At 39.3% G+C, this 25293-nt stretch overlaps 1 protein-coding gene across 9 annotated transcripts in view; it reads right to left on the bottom strand.

The window, feature by feature from the left end:
- Positions 1 to 25293, bottom strand: part of LOC126263090 (acyl-coenzyme A diphosphatase NUDT19) — a 118609-nt gene that overhangs the window by 12112 nt on the left and 81204 nt on the right. For all 9 annotated transcript variants that reach the window (XM_049960101.1, XM_049960095.1, XM_049960102.1 and 6 more), the window contains 2 exons: positions 19782 to 20426; positions 19480 to 19687 (listed from right to left, as the gene is read on the bottom strand). In XM_049960101.1, the coding sequence (XP_049816058.1) occupies positions 19480 to 19687; positions 19782 to 20414 (841 nt within the window). In that variant the 5' untranslated portion in view covers positions 20415 to 20426. The remainder of the gene's footprint in view (positions 1 to 19479; positions 19688 to 19781; positions 20427 to 25293) is intronic.

The following is a 25293-nucleotide window of genomic DNA, read 5'->3' as shown; positions in this document are numbered from 1 at the left end:
TCTAGAAAAGATGCCAAGTCCATTGTAGATTACGTACAAATAATTTCAGTTATATCCTAATCAAAATTCATGTCTGTAGTGTAGTAGTCAACACAATATTATAATGGTGCATACAGGAACGTTTCATATACAGTATGCAGAATGGTTTCTCAGTTGCATTGCACACTTATTTTAAGTGGCCAGAAACCAAAGGAATTTCTCATCTACATCATACCTCCTGCTGCTGCTCATCTCAGTATCCATGCTCTGCACCCTGTTGAGGCAACTAATTGATGCCACTTCCACCTTCACTGCCTGCTGGTGGGATATCCTTCTCACTGCTTGGTGGAAATACAGTGCTCCTCTGCCCTTTAAATGACCCATAAGGCCTCTGTTGATGACTCAGTGCAGTACTGGGTGGGACCAAATCCAGAGCTGCATTTTCCCAGAGTCGGCATAGCAGGGGGGCATGGCACAGTACTGGTTCAGCCAAAGCTGATTTTTTATGACAACACAGCTCATTTGCTCCTACCATGACATCATACATGTGATGCCCATTACGGCTAACAATAATGCCTGCCATCCACCCTGGTTTTCTACTGAATTTGTGAGTCCAGACAAGGGAGCCTGAGCGATAATAAGGGTGCACTTGGTCAGGTTGAGTTCATGATGCTGGGTGTGACAGGTCATTAACCCTTTCACTGCGCATTTACTCTCAGCGGCTCCCGCCCAGTGCGCATTATTTTCACCCGTTGCCTGTATATACGACTTTAGCCGTCTACAGTTATTATTGAGATAAAAATGAGATCCAGTATTGTCGGTGTGAATCATTTTCTTTTTCTAAATCTTTGTTCAGAAAGTCTTATTTTGTTCAAAAAAGGTACTTTATTAGGAGAAAAAAAAATACAAAACATATTGCATCAGTAATACTTCAAAGTGTGATATCTCTCAAAACAAAAATTCAAACATAAAGGCACATTACATTTCACACAAACGTATCTTGTGTCACTTCGTTTATCATGTTTTGCACATACAATACACCTTCTCCGGGCTGCTTTCTTCTTTGAAGTTCCTGGGATTAGCGAGATAAAGTGGCGCTCGGTTAGGCGTAAGGGATCGTCACCATCAGCTGATCTCCACGACTTCCCTGTGTTTTCGGTTGGTGGTGAATCTATAGGATCTCCTTGATAAGTTTCTGTTGAAAATCAGATACTGAAATATTTCGTCCCGTTTGAGTTTTATTTAATGCATGCGCATTGAGCAGAGACAGATCCACCAAATGAAAAAATACTTTTTTATACCATTTTACAGTTTTTCGTACACATTCTACTGAAGTTAACATCATGTCACTCCTGTCGACGGCCCCCATATTTTCAGTGTAGCTTATGATGCAAGCTGGTTTTGTTTTTGGTTCATTCATGGTTCTGTCAATTTTGTCAGTCGCTGTAATTTCACTTGTATGAAGAGTTGAAAGCATCCTCACTTCCCGCTTGTCCTGCCACTTCAGAGCAAGAAGTTTATCTGTTTTCATAAACTCGATCTCGCCTTTTCTAAGTTTTTTTGATAAAGCAAGCATGCCTTTGCGGTTTGTTCTCACAGTTCCACAGGCATTAGTCACTCTGTCATGCAAATAAGACAATAATGTTGGGCCAGTGTGTCAATTGTCAACATATAATGTGTGTGCTTTACCAGGGTAACGTTCAAGTACAATGAGAAAAATGCTTCCAGGTATTCCAACATTTACACCAAAGTCAGTTTCTTTTTTTACGTCTGTTGCTGCACTCACATAAATAATAAAGTCAAGAATATAACCAGTTTCACAATCACATAACACAAAAAATTTTACCACAAATCTGTGGCGTTTGGAAGGAATGTACTGCTTGAAGAAGACACGACCTTAGAAGAGAACTAAACTTTTGTCAATGCACAAATTTTTAGAAGGATAGAAAGCACCTGGAAATACTTTTCTTAAGCGGTCCACAATTCGACGTAATTTCCAGATTTTGTCATCTCCAGCGTCCTTACTGTTATCAGCAAAATGTAACATTCTAAGTAAGAGAAGATATCTATCTCTCAGCATGATCTGCGCAAACATTGGAGTAGACATTAACTTATCATTGGTCCAATAACTGTTTATTTCATGTTTTCTCACTTGAGCCATCAGAAAATTTACAGCAAGGAAGCAGTAAACTTCGTCACTGTTTGTGTTTTTCCGACGTCGCAGTCTTGATTTTTTCACTGGCGTCATTGCAAAGGTGTTCATAATATAAATTACATTGCTCAGCTATGTAGCTCACAATTTCTTGGGTAAAAAAACTTGGAAGCAGTCATATACAGTACATAAATCATTTAAATTGATGATTTTGCAACCGGAACCACTGTTATCGAAATTATATACTTTACGGTCCAAATCAGAGTCTTTCCATCTAAAATCAACTGTTTTTTGTCTCTTAGGAGATTTTTCAGGCATACGCTCAGGCTCTTCTTCAGAATTGGAGAAAGAATCAATGATAACATCAAAATCTGGATCTGCATTTACTGGTTCAACGTTTGTTGGTTCACAAGTATTTTTTATATTTGTGGTGACAGATTTATCTGCCAGCTCGTCGTCGTCATTATCTGTCCACCCATAATCAGCTGGATTGTGCATGATGATGTCCTCGTCGTCACTTTGGTTTAGAATACTCAGCAGCTCATCGTCTGTAAACGGACGGTAATGTCACATCATTTTATTCGGTAACGCGGAAACGGCCGCACACAAATTAGGTAATATAGCAGTATGAATGAACTGAGCAGAAAGAGAATTCAGCATTCAATAGTCGTTCAGGTATTTCCTAGTATTCCAACAATCAAACTGCATACTTGCGCAACAATTACCTCTGACTCGCTGGCCCAATTGTCGGCGTTATACGCAACTATACGACTGTATCAGGGAACCGCTGTAAGTATTTTTTATTGCAAATAGTATATATACGTCTGGAGCACTGAAACGATTAGCGTATATTTACATCTGGAGCAGTGAAAGGGTTAATGTTCATGCTCATCACCCATGCCGTAATACAGCCAGGCATTGACTGCCGATCAGAGTGGACCTATAAGATGCCAGGAAACAGGAAATGGCCCCCTCGGAGAGTGCTGCTAGCATGGTGTTTGCACCTGAAGTTTGAGATGCCCTACCAGCAGCTGAATTTCCAGGTTTGATGCCAGATGTTAGAGAGTGATGGTGAGATGATCAGTTCAGTTATTTTGTTAAAACTGGTGGACTCCTGATTTTCCAAACTCGAGACCATAGTTGGAGACTATCATATGTGGCACATCTTCCATTTCAAAAGTATTAGACGGAGCCCGGATTGTTGCAGCAGTGGTTGTGGATGATATCCAGGCCACAAGAGAAAAATGTAGGTAGCATCTACCATCAGAAGCCGTATTATGCCTTTGAACAGTCTGGCAAAGTCCAGATGTGCCTCTTCTCATGGGTGTTCCGGAGTGGGCCGTGGCAGCAAACACTGTGCTTGGACAGACTGATTTTGCAGGCATGCATTACAGGACTAGACTGTTCATTTTAGCTGTGCATCTATCCGCAGCCAGTAAACATGATGTTTTTACACACCATTCGTATGATTCATTTGCCAGTACTAACAATGCAGCAGGCAGGGGATATGAACTCAAAACGTGTGGCATGACGACACTGCACTCTGCTTCATTGGCAGCAGCAGTAAGGCAAGGAGAAATAAGTTTTGAAAGCAGCGTCTGAGCCTATGAAAGTATGATCTGGGCAACTCAGCTGAACTGGTAATTACACCCTGCAAAGAAACAGCTCTGTGTGTGTTGCTCTCACGATGTCACAAACTGTGACTGGCAACTTCGTGAGGGTATGCCTTATGTTTTCATTGATGACAAAGTAAACAACCTCCTCCTTATTGAATTCCACATTGGGCTCCATCAGCAGACAGAGTAAGGCATCATAGTTGGCACATCATGAGATGGGCCTGCAACGAATGTCATAATTACAATTGCTCAGAACGACCCATCTCTGAAGCCACTATGCTCTTCTCGCTGGAGTTTTGATTTTAGATTAAACAGGGCGATCAGCAGCCTGTGGACTGATAGTAAATGGAACATGGTACTACACTGAAATATGTGGAACTTTATTATCCCATAAATTATGGCAAACATTTTTTTCTCTCTATGCAAACAGTTTAATAGCTTCTCTGCACCAGGGCGAAAATTTTGGACATGAATGTTATAGGATGCTCTGTGCAATCAGTGTCTGTATGTGACATCACAGCATCAGTATCATACTGCAGTGTCTCTGAGGCCTATATACTGCATTTTTAGGGTATAAAAGTCTGTAAACATAGAGTGGATTTGAAGCAGTCTTAAAGTAGTAAAGGCTTCTTGGACATACTTGAGAACATACAAATTTAGTGCCCTTTTTTTAGCAAATGATTTAGTGGATGACATATGTGGACTGCTCTGAGTATGAATTTTGTTTAATCAGTTTTCCTGAGAATAGCTTGGAGTTATTCAAGATTCCAGGGAACTGCCATTGGTCGAAGATCATCTTTGTTTAATACATGTCCCAAGTATTTGACAGTAGGTTCAAAGAAAGTGCATTTAATACCAGGGCCTGATTTAGAGGTGTGGAGGTGCTGGGCCAACAAAGGAATGGAGACCCTTATCATTTTTTAAATAGGTTAAATAATTTTTATGAACTTGTAGCATGCTGCAGGTGAAAAATAGGTCCACAACTTGTTTTATAATTGATTATTTCTTGGTGGTGACTAGTTTTGGATACCTATCGCCATTTTCAAACCATCCATATTGTAAGTGTGACAATACAGATGAAAGCCTATGTAAAAAATTTGCCCCTGCAGTGATGATCAAAGTGGCACTATTGTCGACTCAACAACAGTTAACAGACCACGTAGGAAAGACACTGAATGGACATAGGTGTCCAAAACTAGTCACCATCACCACCAAGAAATAAAAAAGATACTTCTTAATGCAACTTATGATGGAGCTACAATCATTTGTTTCAATTAAATAATTTTTTCTCTTGAGTGTTTCAATAATTTATTATGAGAAAAAATAATAAAATGTACAAAATAAAATACAAGAAATAAATCAAATTATGACATACTGAGCTTTTTTCAATGAAAAAAATATTGGTAATTTTACTGAAATCCACCTTTTGATATGACATACTGAGCTTTTTTCAATGAAAAATTATTGGTGATTTTACTGAAATCCACCTTCTGGAGTAAAACACTCTCAATGCTGAGTAGGGACAATTTTGATATGCAGTTTTGCTCCATTGTTGTTCTCAGCCCGTTTTATACAATTTTCATGTTTGAAAATGAACATTCTCCAGTGCAATTCGAGACCATCAAAACCAAGTATGTTCTCTGTGTAATTTCAGTGTTTGGGAATGTAGCTCTGAAATTTTGACTGTCAAGAATTTGATAGAACAGCTCTTTAAATTGGTCTTTTTGATACTCCTTTTCATAAAAATATATTGACGATGTTCTAAATTGTCTTTGTAAACTTTTACCAATTCTTCTGCAGCAGCATACAAATTTGCAGCATCCATGACCTCTAAATGATTCAGAAATCCAAATCTTGAATGGACAACACTGTATGCATGAAATCTTTCAGTGAGAGAAACACAGCAGATCGATCACTTGGCTAAATCATGACACTTTAAATATCTCTTCTGGTGACAGGGTAGCATTAGCCTCATTCGCTTTCATATTATTGCGCAGATTCAACCTCACGTTTCTTGTTCTGCTGCATGATTTTATGTACTGGTCAGTATTTGATAATCCTTTAGCTGCTGCTTCGTATTCAGCAAACTTGTCTCTCTTGGAATCAATGAATGATTTCAATGATCACAATGTACAGCTGAGAGATTCTAGAATCATTTTCGAGTCCTGCAACTCTTGTTTGTAGCATTGAATTGCTCCAATATGTCATTCCAAAAAATGGCAAATAAAATAGTTTTGAGGCCAGTCATATTTCCAAAAAAATGTGTTGCTTCATTTATCACAATGCCTTTTTGCTCTATATTGGAAGATATGCTCGTTAGAGCTGCTTTGATTTCAGAATAACCATCAACCATGGCTTTCACAGCTTCAGCTTGACAAGACCAGCAATATTGCTAGGCTTTTTCAATACGTAAAACTGTCTGTCTGTCTTTTTTTTTTCTGCAATAATTCTGCTTGTTCTTGATTCTTATTACAAATTTTCAATAATTCTGTGACGCCACCTGATGCAACAGCTGCATTGCATTATATTGAATACTATACACCAAATCCCTATTTACTGTCTAATGCCCTCTTGTGTTTTTAGGATCTTATGGACTTCTTGTTTGGTTGACATGATAAAATAATTGGTGAATTTGGGTATTTTAGCTACAGTTTCTTCAGTTTTCTTCTCACATGCTGCCTGCAATTTCCTCTTCTGGGAACCACTAGTAAACTCAAGAGTTTTGCAATGATCACCCATGATTCCACCATAAAACAAAGATTAATATTGGCCATTAAGAAAACATGCAAATGCAAAAGGAAAGCCATTAACCAGTACAGAAATAGTTGGGGAAAATCAATAACTGAGCAGAAACCAAAAATTAGCCAATTTAAACAAGATGATATATGAGATTGTAAGAACTCACAAAGGTGTTATGAGTGCACATAGAAAATGAAAAGAATAGAAAAGCTATGTACTAAAACCTGTTCCATTATGGGATTTATATTAGAGGTCACAATATGAATATGAAAATACTTAAGTGTGTCCATACAAATTTAGAAGGACGTGATTGGTTGCACAATGTTCATAGACTCTTAGACTTAAAACAATGCAATGTGAAAGTCTCAGATTTTGCGCATTCACTGCTACAAGCACACCACAAGGCAGACACTTAATGCCACAACTGACCGTACAGGCATAAATGGCGAAAAACAGGTATAGACAGGCATTCAGTGATTGATTCCTCTTTGTGATTTTTTTTCACTCATTATAAAATGGTGGACACACATAAATAATAATATTTGATCAACTGATATTCTTGGATTATTAAAGAAATAATTTATTTTGTATTACTTTTATGCAATAAGATACATGAATAATGGTTTGCATTCAACTGGTCCAAAAAAATAATTATTTGCATATCTACAAAGTAGATTCATATTGCTTTCAACAATACCTTCGAGCTGGGAGTAGTGTACTATACCAATTTGCCACTGGCATACTCATGGAAATGTCAGTGGAAAATGGTGCCTGCTTATCAGGGCTGCTTGGCATACTAAAGGTTTATGGGGTACATTAGTTAGACAATTGTAGTTAAATTGTTTTTTCATCTGATCTGAGTCACACTTACAATAAACTATAAAATGAAAAATCAAACAATGGAAATTCCAGGTTGGGATATCAATAATGTAAGGAAAAAATAGATTGCTACTTACCATAAAGATGACACGTTAAGTTACAGAAAGGCACAACTAAAAGATACTTACACATTAGCTTTTGTGCCTGTCTGCAACTTAACATGTCATCTTCATGGTAAATAGCAATCTATCTTTTTTTTACACAGTTTGTAAAATAAAACGTTATTAGTTGTATTAATATAAAAATTGATGAAGTAGCTGTAGTATTAATGCAGTGGTGTAGGCCAAATGAATAAAGAGGTTTTTTTTTTTCTTTTTCATTAGAATATGTGTGTGTTGTGGGGGGATACTCTCTTGTGCAGGCCCCTGGGCTGTAGCCCCAGTTGCCCTCCTCTAAATGCAGCCATTCTGGAGCCTATCAACCAATTCATATACTTTGGCAAGGTGTTGCCCCTTGATGGCTCTTACCGTGATTATGTCATCTAACAAGGTAAACTCCCCATCACAGCATCCTCAGATTGAGTGATAAGATGACCCAGAGGATAGCCCATCAAAAACTGAGCACGCATCAAGCATGAAAACAGGAAGAAGGTGAACTGAACTGTGAAAAAGGAAGCAAAATCGAAACAGTGAATGGTCCAAGCTCATGATGTGCAACATTGCACAAGTTTGAGTAACAAAGGCATGGTGTTATGTGGTCATGGTGTTGGACTGCGAAAAGGAGATCCATGTTTAAATAGCCCTCATTCGCATTCCATTTTGGAAGTTTTGACTCTTGAATTCCTTTGTTGTAACATAATTCACACCCCTTTATTTGTTGCTTTTATTTCTGAGAGAGGTCTATGCGGCATCTCGCCTGCTCTCGCTATTCATCACCTTTACTTGTGATGGTAATATATTCTTACCACACAACTCATATTCTATAACCAATGTGTAGTATGACAATTGCCAAGATTACAGAAGGAGAACAGACAGGTCAGTGATCAAATAGAAAACTCATAATTTTGTGAAGAAAAGGGGTGGAGGGCCATGAGGGGGATTTGAACACACATCTCCCACTTTGCAATCCAACACTGTGACCACACAACCACAACACCGTGTTTCATGCAGAGCACTCAGTGTTGCACATCATGAGCTTGGACCAATCACTGTTTTTATTTTGCTTCTTTTTTCACAGTTCGGTACACCTTCCTTTTTTCATGCTTGATCTGTGTTCAGTTTTTGATAGGCTATCCATTGGGTCATTTTACCACTAAATCTGAGGGTTGTGTGGTGGGTAATTTCCCTTGTAAGCAGTTAATGCATCATGGAATAATGTGCACGTGATGTTGTAAATACTGTTGGAAAATCATACACGCACTTGCGATGTTGAATGGTAATCAGTTGTAATGGTTTAATCCAACACGCATGTTAATCACTAGCATACCTGCTGTTCTGGCATCCAAGGGTCTGGTATGAATCAGAAAGGTCTATTTTAGAAAAAACAGTGACCACCTGCTAAATTTACCAGTAGTCCAACCAGGTGTGATATAGGATAGTGAGCAGTTAATGGTGACCTTCAAATTGTCATATATACTTATGGCTCCAGAGGGTTAACCAACAATGATAATTGCCATGGCCCATTAACTTGATGTGATTGGAGTGACTACCCCTGATTCCTGTAAATTGTCATGTTGTGATTTTATCACTTCTTTTGTGGCAAACAGAATTGGACAAGTTCTGCTAAAATGTAGACTTGCCTATTGCTTGAGCAAGATGTGTGCATGGAAGTCAGTTATCCAACCTAATCCTAGTTCAAATAATTGCTATAGTTCTTGCACAATTGTTCCAACTCCCTATATGGAGTGCTTTAAAACAACAGGGTAATATTGTCTTGGATAATGAACTCATAACTAGTGAACATATCAAGACCAAAACTGTTAGTAGCCTCAATGAAGATACTGCTAAAAATGTTAGAACACAAGCTACATTTTTGTTCCTCACTTGAAGTGTTGCCTGCATCCATAGTGGTATGACTTCTTTACTATGCATGACAGCCTGCTGCTAGAAAAGTTGCAGCAGTAGCACCCCAATATGCCTGTAGGTGTCCCTATCTATCAGCAACACCACAGCCTTGATGTCAATTTTGAACAGCATAAACACACCATATGCACAGCTTGTTTGGTGAATTTCATGTTGGTACAGCCCTCAGTGATATGGCAAGAACCGGTGTGTTGCCACCTGGGGCTACAAACCAATGGCTCACGTAGACTGCTGCCAGGCAGCCTGACTTATTCTGTGTATACTACAGCTTGTCCCAATGCATCTGGTGAGCTATATGTGGCAATTAGAGCATGACTTGTTCCACTTAAACTACAGGTCTTTGATGGTAATGTTGATGGCTTTGAGTTAATGTTGGCTGGCTAGAATGGGAGCAATGTTGTTCTACCCACTCCTTAACTGGGACAGCAACTAACAATGTGGGTCTTTTTCTACATTTGGAAGACAGGGAGTGACTGTCCTCAGCTGTCTGCAACCTGCAACAGAAACTATTCACCCTGCAAACCTCACCATCAGATGCCAGTTGTGTTGATGGCCAGTATGAAAAGATGTTAACAAATGGGATCAAAAACGCTTAAAGCTTCAGTGCACATGTCTTCATCCAGAGCTGCACTAAAAGTCTTGAAACAACACATGCATATGAAACCTTACAGCTGGGGCACATGAACTGGCATTTTCCACTGAGGCTCTGCACATCTGCAATCTAGGCTGCTTAAGATTGATCAGGGTATTTTCGACACTGATTTAGCTGCAGTCAACTCTCTAAGATGTGCATTTGTTGTGCATAATGTGTGGACAACAAATTGCTGATGTTAGAGAAATGTAGCTCAGAAGTGTCTAGTAATGGATGAAATTGTTGTACTATTCCATAAATAGCAGTACTTGAAGAGAGCAGTAATGCTGGTTGATGAGTTGACTCAATAATATCGTTAAAATAAAATAAAATGGAAGATCACTTAATTGCAGCAAATTCATTGTTAGTCTCGAACATCTGTATGTATTACTTTCTAGTAAGACTATCTACACTGAGCTTTATTTCCTAAGGTAAGGGAAAATACAGTGGAGGTGACAGAACTGTTTCAGATGTTTTCTGAAGTATGTGCTTTTAAAATCTTTTGCTCTGTTCAATTTTTTGCACTGAAAAAAAAGAGAGAGAGAGAGAAAAACCAGTTATATTATTGCAAATATTAAATTATTTAGTTACAGACTTAAGAGTGTATTATCTTTTTAATCCTTTTCTTTCATCGAATTTGAGATGGATCCCATGTGTCTGAACATTATTTCCAAGTTTTAGAAACAGTATTAATTACATTTAAGCTGTATCTGCACAACCTTTTCAATGAACCTGGCATCTGATTTCCTACAACTTATTTTGTGTATCCCCTCCACTTTTTGATCCAACTAGTAGTTATATTTGTGTAGCCATAGTGATTTAGGCTTTATGTGCTATCACTTTAAAATGCTTGAATGGTTTGCTAACAAGGTCACATCTGATTTCTTGCCCATTTTTCTGCAAGGGTCTGTCTCTAAAGATTTCATTGTAATAGGATCTTAATCTCAAATATTCCATTTTCTCACAATTTCGAACTTTAAAAGAAGCTGATTTTCCTGATGTTCATTTATGTACTGTTTACCTGCTAGTGAAAGTTAATAAATATTTTTTGAAGCAAAGTACAAGGAATATTTGTCAAAGCAAAATTTATATTCTTAGATAAAGGGGAAATGTCTGTTACACAGAAAAAGTAGCAGCAAATGTCAGTGGATTGAGTGATTGTGCAAAGGTAATGTCTAAACATGAAATCAGTAACTTATGATCTCATCAGGCAAGAAGGGTACATTTTTTTATTGTATATCTGCATAGTAGTGACAAGGATATCCCACCAGTGGACTTCAACATATGGGTGGAATCAGTTAGTCGCCTCCATAGAGTGCAGCACATGGACATTGAGCCACACAGCACCAGAGGATAGCAGGAGGCACTACATAGATGGGCAAACCCTTTGGTTTCTCGGGCACTTTAAAAAAGTGCTCAATGTGGCTGAGAAACAATTCACATATTGTGCATGGAGCACTTCTTCACACACCATTATAGTGCTGTGTTGATTAGCACTTTGTGGATGAGGACTTTGATTTGGATACAACTGAAACAATTTGTTCATTGATTATGATGAAGTTGGAATTTGTTAGCTTTCAAATCGCCATGTGAGCTCACGCATTGCTGTTCCCCAATTTATAATGTTTGTGAAGATATTCCACACCAGTTCGCACTTTAATCTGAGCACCGCATGGTTAGACTCACATATCGTGGGCATAAAGAGCAACCTGTGTTTGTATCCAGTGGCATACACAACTCTAATTTGCCATTGTAAACACGGGCATCTGCTATGAAATTGTAGCTATTAACAATTATCTGTCTTGAAAGTCTCTTCGGGTTTGCTGCCGGATCCTAAAATCAACTTGACTCGATATTTCGGCGATCCAACTGTTCGCCATCTTCAGGAAATGCTGCTTCTGCTGATGAGTCCCGCTGAGAACTGACGCCAGGTTGCAAATTGACGTCCTATATAGGCCACCGTTCAGTACACGGCGCGTGCGCAGCCCATCACGGTTTCTGCCTTCCAAAACAGGGAGGTGGCGCCGCCCTTAGTGAAACACTGCTGGCAACGATATATCGCAATCAAGGCCGCACCGAAGAACGTTCAGTTTTGATGCGAGATAATACAGGATTCCACGTTTTGCTAAGAGGAAACCCATTGTCTCTGTTGATTAAATTATCAGCCGACCTAATTTAAATCGCCTCTTTATAGACACTGTTCCAAAAACCGGAAATGTTGGCAACCACAACAGTTTCCTCAAATTTCATTTTGTGTCCCTCATTTAGGCAGTGCTCTGCTACCGCCGATTTTTCCGGCTGTCGTAGCCTCATGTGACGGCGATATTCCACACACCTGTCATGCACTGTGCAAATAGAATGGCCAACGTGAGCTTTCCCACATTTACATGGGATTTTGTACACAAAATGAGGGACACAAAATGAAATTTGAGGAAACTGTTATGGTTGCCAACATTTCCGGTTTTTGGAACAGTGTCTATAAAGAGGCGATTTAAATTAGGTTGGCTGATAATTTAATCAACAGAGACAATGGGTTTCCTCTTAGCAAAACATGGAATCCTGTATTATCTTGCATCAAAACTGAACGTTCTTCGGTGCGGCCTTGATTGCGATATATCGTTGCCAGCAGTGTTTCACTAAGGGCGGTGCCACCTCCCTGTTTTGGAAGGCAGAAACCGTGATGGGCGGTGCATGCGCCGTGTACTGAACGGTGGCCTATATAGGACGTCGATTTGCAACCTGGCATCAGTTCTCAGCGGGACTCATCAGCAGAAGCAGCATTTCCTGAAGATGGCAAACAGTTGGATCGCCGAAATATCGAGTCAAGTTGATTTTAGGATCCGGCAGTAAACCCGAAGAGACTTTCAAGACTTATTACGCCGGGAAAGCCTACGTAATCACAGCAATTATCTGTGTACCATCACTGTTGTGTCACAGGGCATCACACACCAGACATTAACGCCATGGCATCTCACATATAGTAAGATAACTTGGATTCTAAATTAAGTTCATCCCAGAAATTACTTCAGAATTCCAAACAAGACATTCAAATAGGCCATACATCCACTAATAGATATGTCTGGCAGCATGAGACAGCACTGAAACCCAGAGCTATTTCATGCATCCACCAAATATTTCGTAAGTTGACATTCATACAGTGTAAATGAGTTTGGCTACAAATGACAGATCAAATGCATTATGGTGGCTATGGTTTGAGTTGCACATTACATCATCCATACCATTCAATGCACATGACTAAGTTCAGCAGTTAACAGTTGTGATGCTGTTAGTTAGGTAAGCCCATCCACCACAGCAAACCTGTACCACACCAGATGGGAAAAATCGCTTTTGAATTGTCCTCATACCAAATAGCACATAAAAATCAAAATGACATCGATTTTTAGTTGTCCTGGGGCCAAAAACTGTATAAAATGCAACATGAGATTGATTTTTAAATGTCCAGGGGCCAAAACCTGCACAAAAAGCAAAATGACATCAGTTTCTAATTGTCGTAAGATTGGAACAAGACATGTTCATTATGCTGTCCACTGTTTTCTGCCACAAGCTGAAATCAAGAAACAGCATCTTCCACAACAGATCAGGGTGTCTTAAGAGACACATTCAGAAGATGTTGTGCAATGTTTGCCTTCAGTTCAGCTACATTCATAATTGGCCAGAAGTCTCATGGACTGAAATCAGTTGCTCTGGATGGCCAGGATGCAGAAAATGATGGCTGATAAATCTAGCATTTCTGAAATGCCTCTACAGCAATCACTTCACTGGCTGTGCAATGTGCAGAGGAGCGCCATCCATTGAAGGGTTGGAATGGTATCAGTGCACAAAAGACTCTCGTAGTGTTTAGCAGTGACGTACAGATAGCAGGACCCAAAGGAGTCACCTCCACGAAAAAATATGGGCCTATGATAAAGGATGCCATTAACCTGCACCACAAGTCACCTTTGCAGAATGAAGTGGTATCAGTTGATGTCTGTGCAGATTTTCCATTGCTCATATTCTGCAATTCTACACATTGATATGTCATTGGAGATGTAAATGGGCTCTGTCTGTCCGCAAAATGTTGCTTATGGGCCATTCATTGTCCACTTCCATGTAAGCAAGAAATTCCAGAGCGAATGATTGTCTTGCTGGCAGGTCAGCAGGAAGCGACTCCTTAACATGGGTGGTATCAATAGCAATGCAGGGTGTTTCACAGGATTTTATGCACTGTGCTCACAAGCATGTCCAATGTTCTGGAAATTTCCTGTGCATTGCATGTGAGCACATCGCTGTGTGCTCCTGCAATGTGAGATCTACTGTTTTCCTCCCACTGTCACATAGCACTTCAAAAGGAACTGCATTTTCAAATTTTGCAATCATCTTTTCCATACCCTTAGCAGATATTGGACCAATGCCTTTTTTCATATCCTCGAGTGTCTAGAACTTCTGCAGGGCTACTAGCACATGGTCACTGTTCTTGTAAAAGAGTTTTACTAGCTGTGTGTGATCCTTCGTGGAGACAATCATTTTTGGGCATCTCAGATGCAAACTGAGGAACAGCCATGTGCTGTGCATCTGTTGGTGTGCATATTCTGACATTTACAGTGCCATTGACTGGTAAAATTTTTGTAAAACTTTTTTGTTGCTTGGCATTTCCCCTTTGCATCAATAATATGCTGTTCAAATCTGGTGTCATTCTGAGCAGTGGTTCTCTTTCTATAGCATTTTGAAACTGGAATTTTAATTACGGATGCCCTGTATTTGTTTCAGGTACAGCTGAAGATGAGGCTAGAAATCTTGAAATCAGTCATGTTGAAGTAAAACTGAAGATCATTTAATTGCGGTCTGAGGCAACTCGGGCCTTACTCTTGATTTATCATACGATTTTGTTCTCATGGTTCTGTTGGTGATTAATAGTTTGTATGCTAACTGTTTCTTCTAAATTTCAGCACTGTATGCTCATTTAGTTCCTTGTCTATATAAAAGGTAGATATGTTTACAGAGTATTCCACAATAGTTACTATTAATAAATGAGCCTCAGTCCTTCATTAATAAAGTCCCAGAGCATGGATCCAAAGGCCTCAGGTTCAATCCCTGGCTAATTGTATGATTTTTATCTATCACTTCGCTTCTGGTAATTTTTTTATGTGAAAAATACTGAACTGCACCATCATCTGGGGTCCATATTAAACTGTAGTCCCTCTCTGACTCGGTTCAAAGGGTCGGAGGAAGGCAACAACATACCACCTCACAGCACTTTGCCTAGTAAAGAACTGTTGTGTTCAAACCAACCTTTGGGTTGATGACAGGTTTACGTATTAATAGTAGAAAGTTTGTGGTGTGTAAGTTATATTAAAGTTAAAGCTCTAGCGTTCAATAGCCATAGACACGCTCGTTGTGATACTCAAAAGCTTGGGTTTTAATTTCACACAGCTTATGGGCTAAGAATGTTGTATTAGGTATAACCTACCATCTTTTAATAATTCCAAAGATTAACTGATTGCATCTGTTTAAGTGAATTGCCTTACAAACCACAAATGGAAAAACATTAAATATAGGGTGCACCTGCAGTTGCATAAAGCTAACTACTATGCAGTAATATCTGGTATCTCACCCTCCACACACAATAGGCTTCTTCACATAATACTTTGAACTTAACTGTATTGCTGACTGTTAATTCTCATGTCAGAGTATAAAGAAGTTTGGAATAGTGTGTACGTAGCATATACAGGGTGTAACTGGTATAAGCATATATATTTCTGTTTGTGGCTGAGGATGCTGAACTGAATAACTTTATATCAGTATTTACATCATTTTCAGGCTAATAATTATAGCTCTTACGAGCTGTGTGTTTTTAGGCTGGTTAGTACCTCCAAGTATGTGACAGAGAAAGTTATTAATGCTTATTTTCCTCTGAGCAGCAGGTCAGGTGTTGAAGTATGAATGCAGGGACACAATATGATTAGTCTATGTTGACAGGCACAGTCCACTTAGTGGTGAAGTTACTGACATGCAGAAAACATCAGGTCATTACGTTTTTGACGTGTTTGTGGGGAGACTGATGTGTGTACATATTAAGATATCACATATAAAAATATCTGTACTTATACCCATTACAACCCTATATAAAACTAAACAAAGCTCCATCCAAATGGGCCTCGGAAGGCCCAACAGTACTACTGACTGACCACCATGTCATCCTCAACCTATAGGCATCACCGGATGCAGATATGGAGGAGTGTGTGCTCAGCACACTGCTCTCCCAGCCATTGTCAGTTTACAAGACCAGAGCCACTATTTCTCAGTCAAGTAGCTCCTCAATTTTCCTCTCAAGGGCTGAGTGCACCCAACTTGCCAACAGCACTTGGTAGACTGGATGGCCACCCATCCAAATGCTACCCAAGCCTGACAGCCTTCACTTTGGTGATATGAGCAACCGGTGTTACTACTACGGCAAGGCCATTATTGGCCACACCCTGTATTTCATTTGATAAGCTCCATGAATAAAGCAGTAAAGGTCTTTCTGTCAAAAGGCAAACACCAATATGAAGTCAGGAAACACACTGTGCTGGCACAAGTCTATCAACTGTTTCTCACTTGGTGTGCTAAGAATAGAATTAGTGACACTACAACAGAGATTAAATTAAAAATTAAAAATCTGGGATGAAATAACAACAACAATATGAATTTGGATAGATTGCTACTCAACACATAGAGAAGGCATGGAATGATGGACAGGCACATTTAAAAGTAGTCTGTTGGATGTTATTTAGCTATCACACAAACTCCATCATCAGAGGAAGAAACACAATACACATCTCCTTCTCTATGTGGTCAATGGCAATCTGTCCTAATTCATATTGATATTCCACAATGTCATACACTACACCACATAAAATCTTTGTGTCAGAAGAACAAATGATAAAATCCAGACATTAACTTGATATTTCCTTTTCTTTCTTTTTATCAGCTTCTGATATATTTCCTTCATCAAGATTATTTTTCCAGAAACTAGACACTTAAGTACCAACATCAGACACACTGTAACCTGTAGATCTTTTGAAGCACTGTGATAAATAATTGAAAACTTGAAACCATTGTCAATAAATAAACAGCAAACTATAGCATTCATTCCACATTTTTCAAAATGTTCTCTGATAAGTATGTCAATAAATGGGGACCACTAACAATGTGCTTTTAATATGAATAATATTATGAAAAGAATAGATTGATACTCAGCATAAAGGTGACACCTTGGGTTGCAGACAAGCACAACAAAAACTCTTTTACACATTGAGCTTCCAGCCAAAGCCATCTTCAGAAATAACACCACACACACATTCACACAAACAAGCACACTTCACGCAAACATGGCCACTGTTTCCGGCCGCTGCACCCAGAATGCAGCTGTCACATTGAATGAAAGCAGCAGTCCAGAGTGAGGTAGGGAAGGGAGAGGGACAGCAAGGTACAGATGGGAGCAGAGAAGAGCACTGTCTGATAGCGTGTGCAGGGATTAGATGATGGCAGGACAAGACTGCCAGGTGCAACATTGGGAATCTGTGAGGGAGGGAAGGGGTAGAGGAAACATGGAGCGTAAAAGGAGAGGAGCAGAGAAAGGAAAAGGACCAGTAGGTGCATTGGCAGACAGTGGGGCACTGTAAGAGCGAGGAGACATGAACTGGGAGGAGGGGCAGAAACTGTTGGGTGCAGGGTGTGGGGACAGTATGTAGAGACCGGGGTAATTTCAGAAGTCGAGAATGTGTTGTAAGGATAACTTTCATCTGCACAGTTCCAAAAAGCTGGGAGTGGAAGGGAGGATTCAGATGGTCTAGTCTGTGAATCAGCCATTGAAATCAAGCATGTTATATTCAGTTACGTATTGTGCCACAGGTGGTCCACTTTGCTTTTGGTCACAGTACGACAGTGGCTGTTCATCCTCATGGACAGCTGGTTCGTAGTTGTATCAACATAAAAGCTATGGAATGATTACAGCAGAACTGGTATACGACACGGCTGCTTTCACATATGGCCCGGTCTCTGACTGATTAGCTTAATCCTGTGACAGGCCAGACTGGAACAGGAAGTGCTGTATGGATGGACTAGTAGGTCTTGCATCCAGATCTTGCACAGGGATATGATTCCTGTGGCAAGCCATTGCAAATTGGAAGTGGCATAGAGATGGACTGGGATGTCATGGAGGTTTGGTGGGCAATGAAAGACCACTTTAGGAGGGGGGGTGCGAATGAATTTGGGTAGGATAATTCTTCATTACATGTAATGGTGATAGATAATCAAAGTCTTCACAAAGGATGTACTTCAGATGTTCTAGTTTGGGGTGGTATTTGGTGATGAAGGGGGATACTCCTTTGTAGCTGGTTCTTGGGGGGTGTTGGAATGATTGGGGGGGGGGGGGGGGGTGAGTATACTGCACAGGAAATCTGTCCGCTGACTGCTCATACACAGCTTGTCACACCTGTATATTACTGGAAGGTTACAACATTCCACATCAGTAACCTAAAAATTTTGTTTTCAGAATGCTTGAAAAAGACCACATGTTGAAACTGCAGTTGCAACAAATAATGTTTTAACAGCAAAAAGCAGAATGATTTCATTTCAAAAGTTGCATTCTGGGTGCAGTGGCTGGAGATAGCAGTCATGTGCACATGAGATGTGTTTACTTCCACGAATGTGAGTGTGTTTCTTTTTTTTTTCTGAAGAAGGCCCTGGCTCGATGTGTAACAGTGTTTTTGTTGTGCTTGTCTGCAACTCAACATGTTATCTTTATGGTGAGTAGAAATTTATCCTTTTCATAATATTATTGATTTCCAACCTGGAATTTCCATTATTTGTTTTTAATATGACATATAGGTAAGGTGGCTGGAATGAAAGTTTAAGCTCAGTCCTCTGAAATAAATTCCAGTTTCTAGACTGTGAAAGAACCAATTTTCTCCCTGATAAATTTAATTTCATTTACTGGTCAATGTAGAATAGTGCTGAAGCTATATAAAAATATTATTGTACAATAAAATGGAGATATTCCTTATCCATGCAATGACCCTTCTCGCTGTAAGTATGACAGACTAAAAAGGTACCCATGCACAAGGAAAAAAGTAAAGGATTTTGCCCCCTGCTCCAAAGAAGTGAATATCTTACTGAAAACAAAAGCAGTAAGTATTTATATCCTCCAGAAGCTGCTGATGGTTTGCTTTCAATAATCACACACAGGAAAAAAAAATTATATCTACAAAACTGCAGCTGGTGGTATAGAAAGTTATAATTTCTTCCAAACGAGGCCTGCCTGGCAGTTTTCTACATTTAGCTGGCTACATCAACAACCTTATAACTTTCTAAAATGTAACTTTTCTTTTCTACCTGTTCTAGTTCTCATATTGCTGTCTTGCTACATATTTGGTTTTGCAAATGTGGGAAGTACAGTTTAAGATAAAAAGTAAAAACAAGTACCTGGAAGTATGAAGAGTAGTCCATCTGTTGTTTTCATGTGCACAGGCATCCAGAAAGGACATCCAGATTTGACTCTTTCATGTGCAAAATTAACTAAAGTTTCCACATCATTAAAATTGTATAGTCTAGCTAGTTCATAAACTTGAGGGGGTGGCAACCATATTTTGCAGACGTTGCTCATAGACAGCAACTCACTCACAGATGACCACTGGTAATAAAGAACAGGCAAATACTTTATGCTGCTCTTTGGAAATAAATTCAGACACTATAAGTTACAGCAGTAAAAAATATATATAAAATACCTGCATTTCATCCATTTCAGTTTTATCACATATTGCTGGAGGCATCTGGTCTAAGACTGCTAAGAAAAAGGTTGTATTAAATCTTCGTGTATTGTGTGTTGGTGTGAGCCAGTTGCTCCACAGATGAAGTGCCCAAATATCTGGAACACATTCAAAATGTTTACACAGGTCCAAAAACTGACTTGGATCTTTTTTCACCTTATTCTGCCAGGTTTCTGTTTCATAGCTTGAAATATATGAAGCCCAGTATGACACTGGAGACTGAAAATGGACATGCTTATTTTTGCACAAAAGAATTCCTGCTTCTTCAAATGTTTCTCTGATAGCTGCAATCTTTAGTGGCAGAATCTCGGGGATATATTGCGAAATGTTCATGTTTTGTGTTCTACCTCCTGCATTTTCTTCTGTGATGGTGTATCCATTGTCTTTATACAACTGCAACCACTCCTTAGAACCATCTGAAGACTCTGCTACTCCACCAGGAAACACATAACTTCCTGGCATGAAAGGACTGGTCTTACCCCTTTTTAGCATAAGGATCTTGTAGTTGGCAGTGGATTTAGGGATTTGCTGGAATGAAGTTCGTGCAGCTATCATAATACTTGCTGCTTCTCTCCAGCTTTTTGTAGACATCTCTGGAACACGCTGAAAAAAAAAAGAGAAATCAGGATTTTCTTTATATAAACTATATCATAACGTATAAAGACCTGTTAATTTCCATATAGATGAGATGTTAAGTTGCAGATAGACACAACAAAAGGATGGCCATACAAGTTGAGGTTTTGGACAAAAGCCCTTTTTATAAGTAGACAACATACACACACATTCACACAAGTACAACTCACACACATATGACCACTGTCTTTGTCTTTGTCTTTGACTTGTGCTTGCATGAATGTGTGTGTTGTCTACTTTATAAAAAAAGATGTTTTGACCAAAAAGTGTATGGCATTCTTTTCATTGTGATCCAGTATCTCCTCTATATGGTGAGTAGCAATCTTTCCTTTCCATAATATTGTCGTTATTCCAGCGTAGATTTTCTGTTGTTTGTTTAAACATGTTAATGTGGGTATTATGAGTGTTGAATGATTGCAGTTACTAGTTGGCAGATTGGAAACATTTCTAAGCATTAATGATGTGATAAACCTTTAGACTATTATGAGAATTTCCTGTGTTAATTGCTTGGTAAAAACACGCTATCAATAATGAGTAGGAGAGCCCATAATATAAATATGTAACAGTTGTCTGATGTAGAGAGAATATTTTTCAGTTGCATTAAAAAGAAGACCACAATGTTTGTACAGCAACAAAACTGAAACTGCTTAGATTCTATAAATGTCATGGCTTTTAGTGGAAAAGTGTTGTTGATTATATACGCAGAAATACTGCTACTTAAAAATGGGCAGAAAGGTATATTTAATATACGAAAGGGTCAAAAAATTATTGACAGTGACTATTATATTATTATCATTATCTAAATCTTGTTATGTTCACACACATACACAGCAGACAAAGATAATACTGGGGTTGCTTGTGTGTTTTGGCCCAGTATACACTGTGGGAATGCTAGGGCAGAGTGACACTGTTCAGTTAGTACCAGATGTATGACAAGCATGACAGTTTAATTTAACCAGAAAAGGAAATCCAAGGTAGCTGTAACTCTTGAAGTTAGTATGCATACCATCTGCTCAACTGTGTACTTAGATTCTGAACACATTCGGAGATGTCTTGCAGTCTTCTTAGCTTTCATATGTTGTCAGACATAGTGCTGACTTCTGGTCACATAGTTGACATAGTTTTCTTAGCACCACAGAAGTGAGGAGTTATTCTTCAATAATTTTATCAGAATTTGTAACTCACCAAGTTCCATATTTACAAAAGAAAAAATGGCAGTCAGTTAGCTTTCCCATTTTCCTCTGATATGAACATCTGTTACTTAATGTCCAGACTACCTACAGACACAACAGTCAATTCTTAATTTTTTGTGCCAAGCGTGAGGTACAAATTATCTTGGTGTCACTAATATGAATAGCAGAATAAGTGCAGAGCCCCTGAACTTAGGACTTATTGAGTCTGATGTGAAGCTGTAATAGCCCAGCTTTGACATTCCTTCTGCAAGACACTAGACAAACAAGAAGGAGAGAGAGAGAGAGAGAGAGAGAGAGAGAGAGAGAGAGAGAGAGACAGACAGACACGAAGAATGGTGAAGAAGGCAAACAGGCTCGCACAAGTCAAACGGAACAGCAAACAGGCCACTGCACAAGTCAGATGGAACCTGACATGTCTGCAACTGGCCAAGGTAGCAATGTTGTGGACAGAATGGGGTGGGCAGCCAATGAGGCAGGGCAGCAACTGCAGCAGAGTGAAGGAGAAAGAAGCAGCAAATGAAACTGAAATGGAAGGTACTATGGGTAGCAGCAATGCACAGTAATCATCACCAGTAGGCAGCACATCAGTTTATCAGCCAGCTTTTGGTAGTAATAAAGCAGATGTAAGTGAATTTCTACATAACTGTGAAACTGCCTTTAAATTTGTTGCTTCAGTACAGCAGGAGACACCACTGAAGTTTGTGAAGACTAGAATATTGGCTTCAGCCTGCAGTATATTACTACTGATGGATTTATTGCCTACTTACAAGGGAACCTCCCCATCGCACCCCCCTCAGATTTAGTTATAAGTTGGCACAGTGGATAGGCCTTGAAAAAATGAACACAGATCAATCAAGAAAACAGGAAGAAGTTGTGTGGAACTATGAAAAAAATAAGCAAAATATACAAACTGAGTAGTCCATGCAAAGATAGGCAACATCAAGGATAATCTGAGCTCAGGAGCGCCGTGGTCCGTGGTTAGCGTGAGCAGCTGCGGAACGAGAGGTCCTTGGTTCAAGTCTTCCTTCGAGGGTAAAATTTTATTTTTTATTTTCAGACAATTATCAAAGTTCAGGCACTCACACATAATCAACTTTGCCCTCCAAAATTCCACGACATGTTCAGATTTGCTTGGACATATGCAGGATTTGACGGTCTACACACGGAACAATTTTAAAATGTTAAAAACATATGTTTTGACAGAGCACAGGGAAAAGTGTGCGACTGTGAAACTGTTTGATTCATTTGTTGCAGTTTATGTGACAAATTCTTACGCTTTCATCACTTTTTTGGGAGTAATTCTCACATCCACAAGAAAACCTAAATCAGGAAATGTAGAAGAATCTTTTTACCCATTCGCCAAGAGTACAAGTTAGGTGGGTCGACAACATATTCCTGTCATGTGACGCACATGCCCTCACCAGTGTCATATAGAATATATCAGACATGTTTTCCTGTGGAGGAATCGGTTGACCTATGACCTTGCAATCAAATGTTTTCGGTTCCCATTGAAGAGGCTCGTCCTTTCGTCTACTAATCGCACGGTTTTGCGGTGCGGATGCAAAACACAGACACTAAACTTATTACAGTGAACAGAGATGTCAAAGAACGAATGGACAGATCATAACTTTGCAAAAATAAAGAAAAACTTTTCACTTGAGGGGAGACTTGAACCAAGGACCTCTCGTTCCGCAGCTGCTCACGCTAACCACGGAACCACGGCGCTCCTGAGTTCACATTATCCTTCATGTTGCCTATCTTCGCATGGACTACTCAGTTTGTATATTTTGCTCATTTTTTCATAGTTTCACACAACTTCTTCCTGTTTTCTCGATTGATCTGTGTTCAGTTTTTCAAGGCCTATCCACTGTGCCAACTTATAACTAAATCTGAGGGGGGTGCGATGGGGAGGTTCCCTTGTTAGAAGAATGGATGGGCAATTTTAGTTGACAATTGTGAAGCTAAAATAACATGCAAGATTTCAAAGGCCAGCAGGAGTAAGACAAGCTCATTGTGGAATGGAACTCTTAAGCATCATTCTGGGATAGCAATATGGGATATAATGACAGAAATAGAACTGACAGCATGTTATGAAAATTAAGCAGTGCAATATTTATTCAGGGTACCTCTCTGATGGCAGAACAAAAATGATAGTTCACTCTCAGGGTGAAGAATTAATGTTAGCCAAAATTATAGAGATGACTGTAGAAGAAGAGAGTGTCACAGTTTCTGCAAGGAAAAGATGCTATTAAAAAGTGGAAATACAACATTATAGCATGAGTGTCAATAAGAATAAAAAAATGTTAGAAGTCAGCAAGTTCAATACCATACCAAGAAAGTCCATGTTGTTGTTGTTGTGGTCTTCAGTCCTGAGAGTGGTTTGATGCAGCTCTCCATGCTACTCTATCCTGTGCAAGCTTCTTCATCTCCCAGTACCTACTGCAACCTACATCCTTCTGAATCGGCTTAGTGTATTCATCTCTTGGTCTCCCTCTACGATTTTTACCCTCCACACTGCCCTCCAATGCTAAATTTGTGATCCCTTGATGCCTCAAAACCTGTCCTACCAACCGATCCCTTCTTCTGGTCAAGTTGTGCCACAAACTTCTCTTCTCCCCAATCCTATTCAATACCTCCTCATTAGTTTCGTGATCTACCCACCTTATCTTCAGCATTCTTCTGTAGCACCACATTTCGAAAGCTTCTATTCTCTTCTTGTCCAAACTAGTTATCGTCCATGTTTCACTTCCATACATGGCTATACTCCATACAAATACTTTCAGAAAAGACTTCTTGACACTTAAATCTATACTCAACGTTAACAAATTTCTCTTCTTCAGAAACGATTTCCTTGCCATTGCCAGTCTGCATTTTATATCCTCTCTACTTCGACCATCATCAGTTATTTTACTCCCTAAATAGCAAAACTCCTTTACTACTTTAAGTGTCTCATTTCCTAATCTAATTCCCTCAGCATCACCCGATTTAATTTGACTACATTCCATTATCCTCGTTTTGCTTTTGTTGATGTTCATCTTATATCCTCCTTTCAAGACACTGTCCATTCTGTTCAACTGCTCTTCCAAGTCTTTTGCTGTCTCTGACAGAATTACAATGTCATCGGCGAACGTCAAATTTTTACTCCTTCTCCATGATTTTTAATACCTACTCTGAATTTTTCTTTTGTTTCCTTTACTGCTTGCTCAATATACAGATTGAATAACATCGGGGAGAGGCTACAACCCTGTCTCACTCCTTTCCCAACCACTGCTTCCCTTTCATGACCCTCGACTCTTATAACTGCCACCTGGTTTCTGTACAAATTGTAAATAGCCTTTCGCTCCCTATATTTTACCCCTGCCACCTTCAGAATTTGAAAGAGAGTATTCCAGTTAACATTGTCAAAAGCTTTCTCTAAGTCTACAAATGCTAGAAATGTAGGTTTGCCTTTTCTTAATCTTTCTTCTAAGATAAGTTGTAAGGTTAGTATTGCCTCATGTGTTCCAACATTTCCACGGAATCCAAACTGATCTTCCCCGAGGTCTGCTTCTACCAGTTTTTCCATTCGTCTGTAAAGAATTCGCGTTAGTATTTTGCAGCCATGACTTATTAAACTGATAGTTCGGTAATTTTCACATCTGTCA

The sequence above is a fragment of the Schistocerca nitens genome, chromosome 6 (genome assembly GCF_023898315.1).
Source record: "Schistocerca nitens isolate TAMUIC-IGC-003100 chromosome 6, iqSchNite1.1, whole genome shotgun sequence".
Lineage (NCBI taxonomy): Eukaryota > Metazoa > Arthropoda > Insecta > Orthoptera > Acrididae > Schistocerca > Schistocerca nitens.
This window is presented reverse-complemented; position numbering and strand designations above follow the sequence as displayed.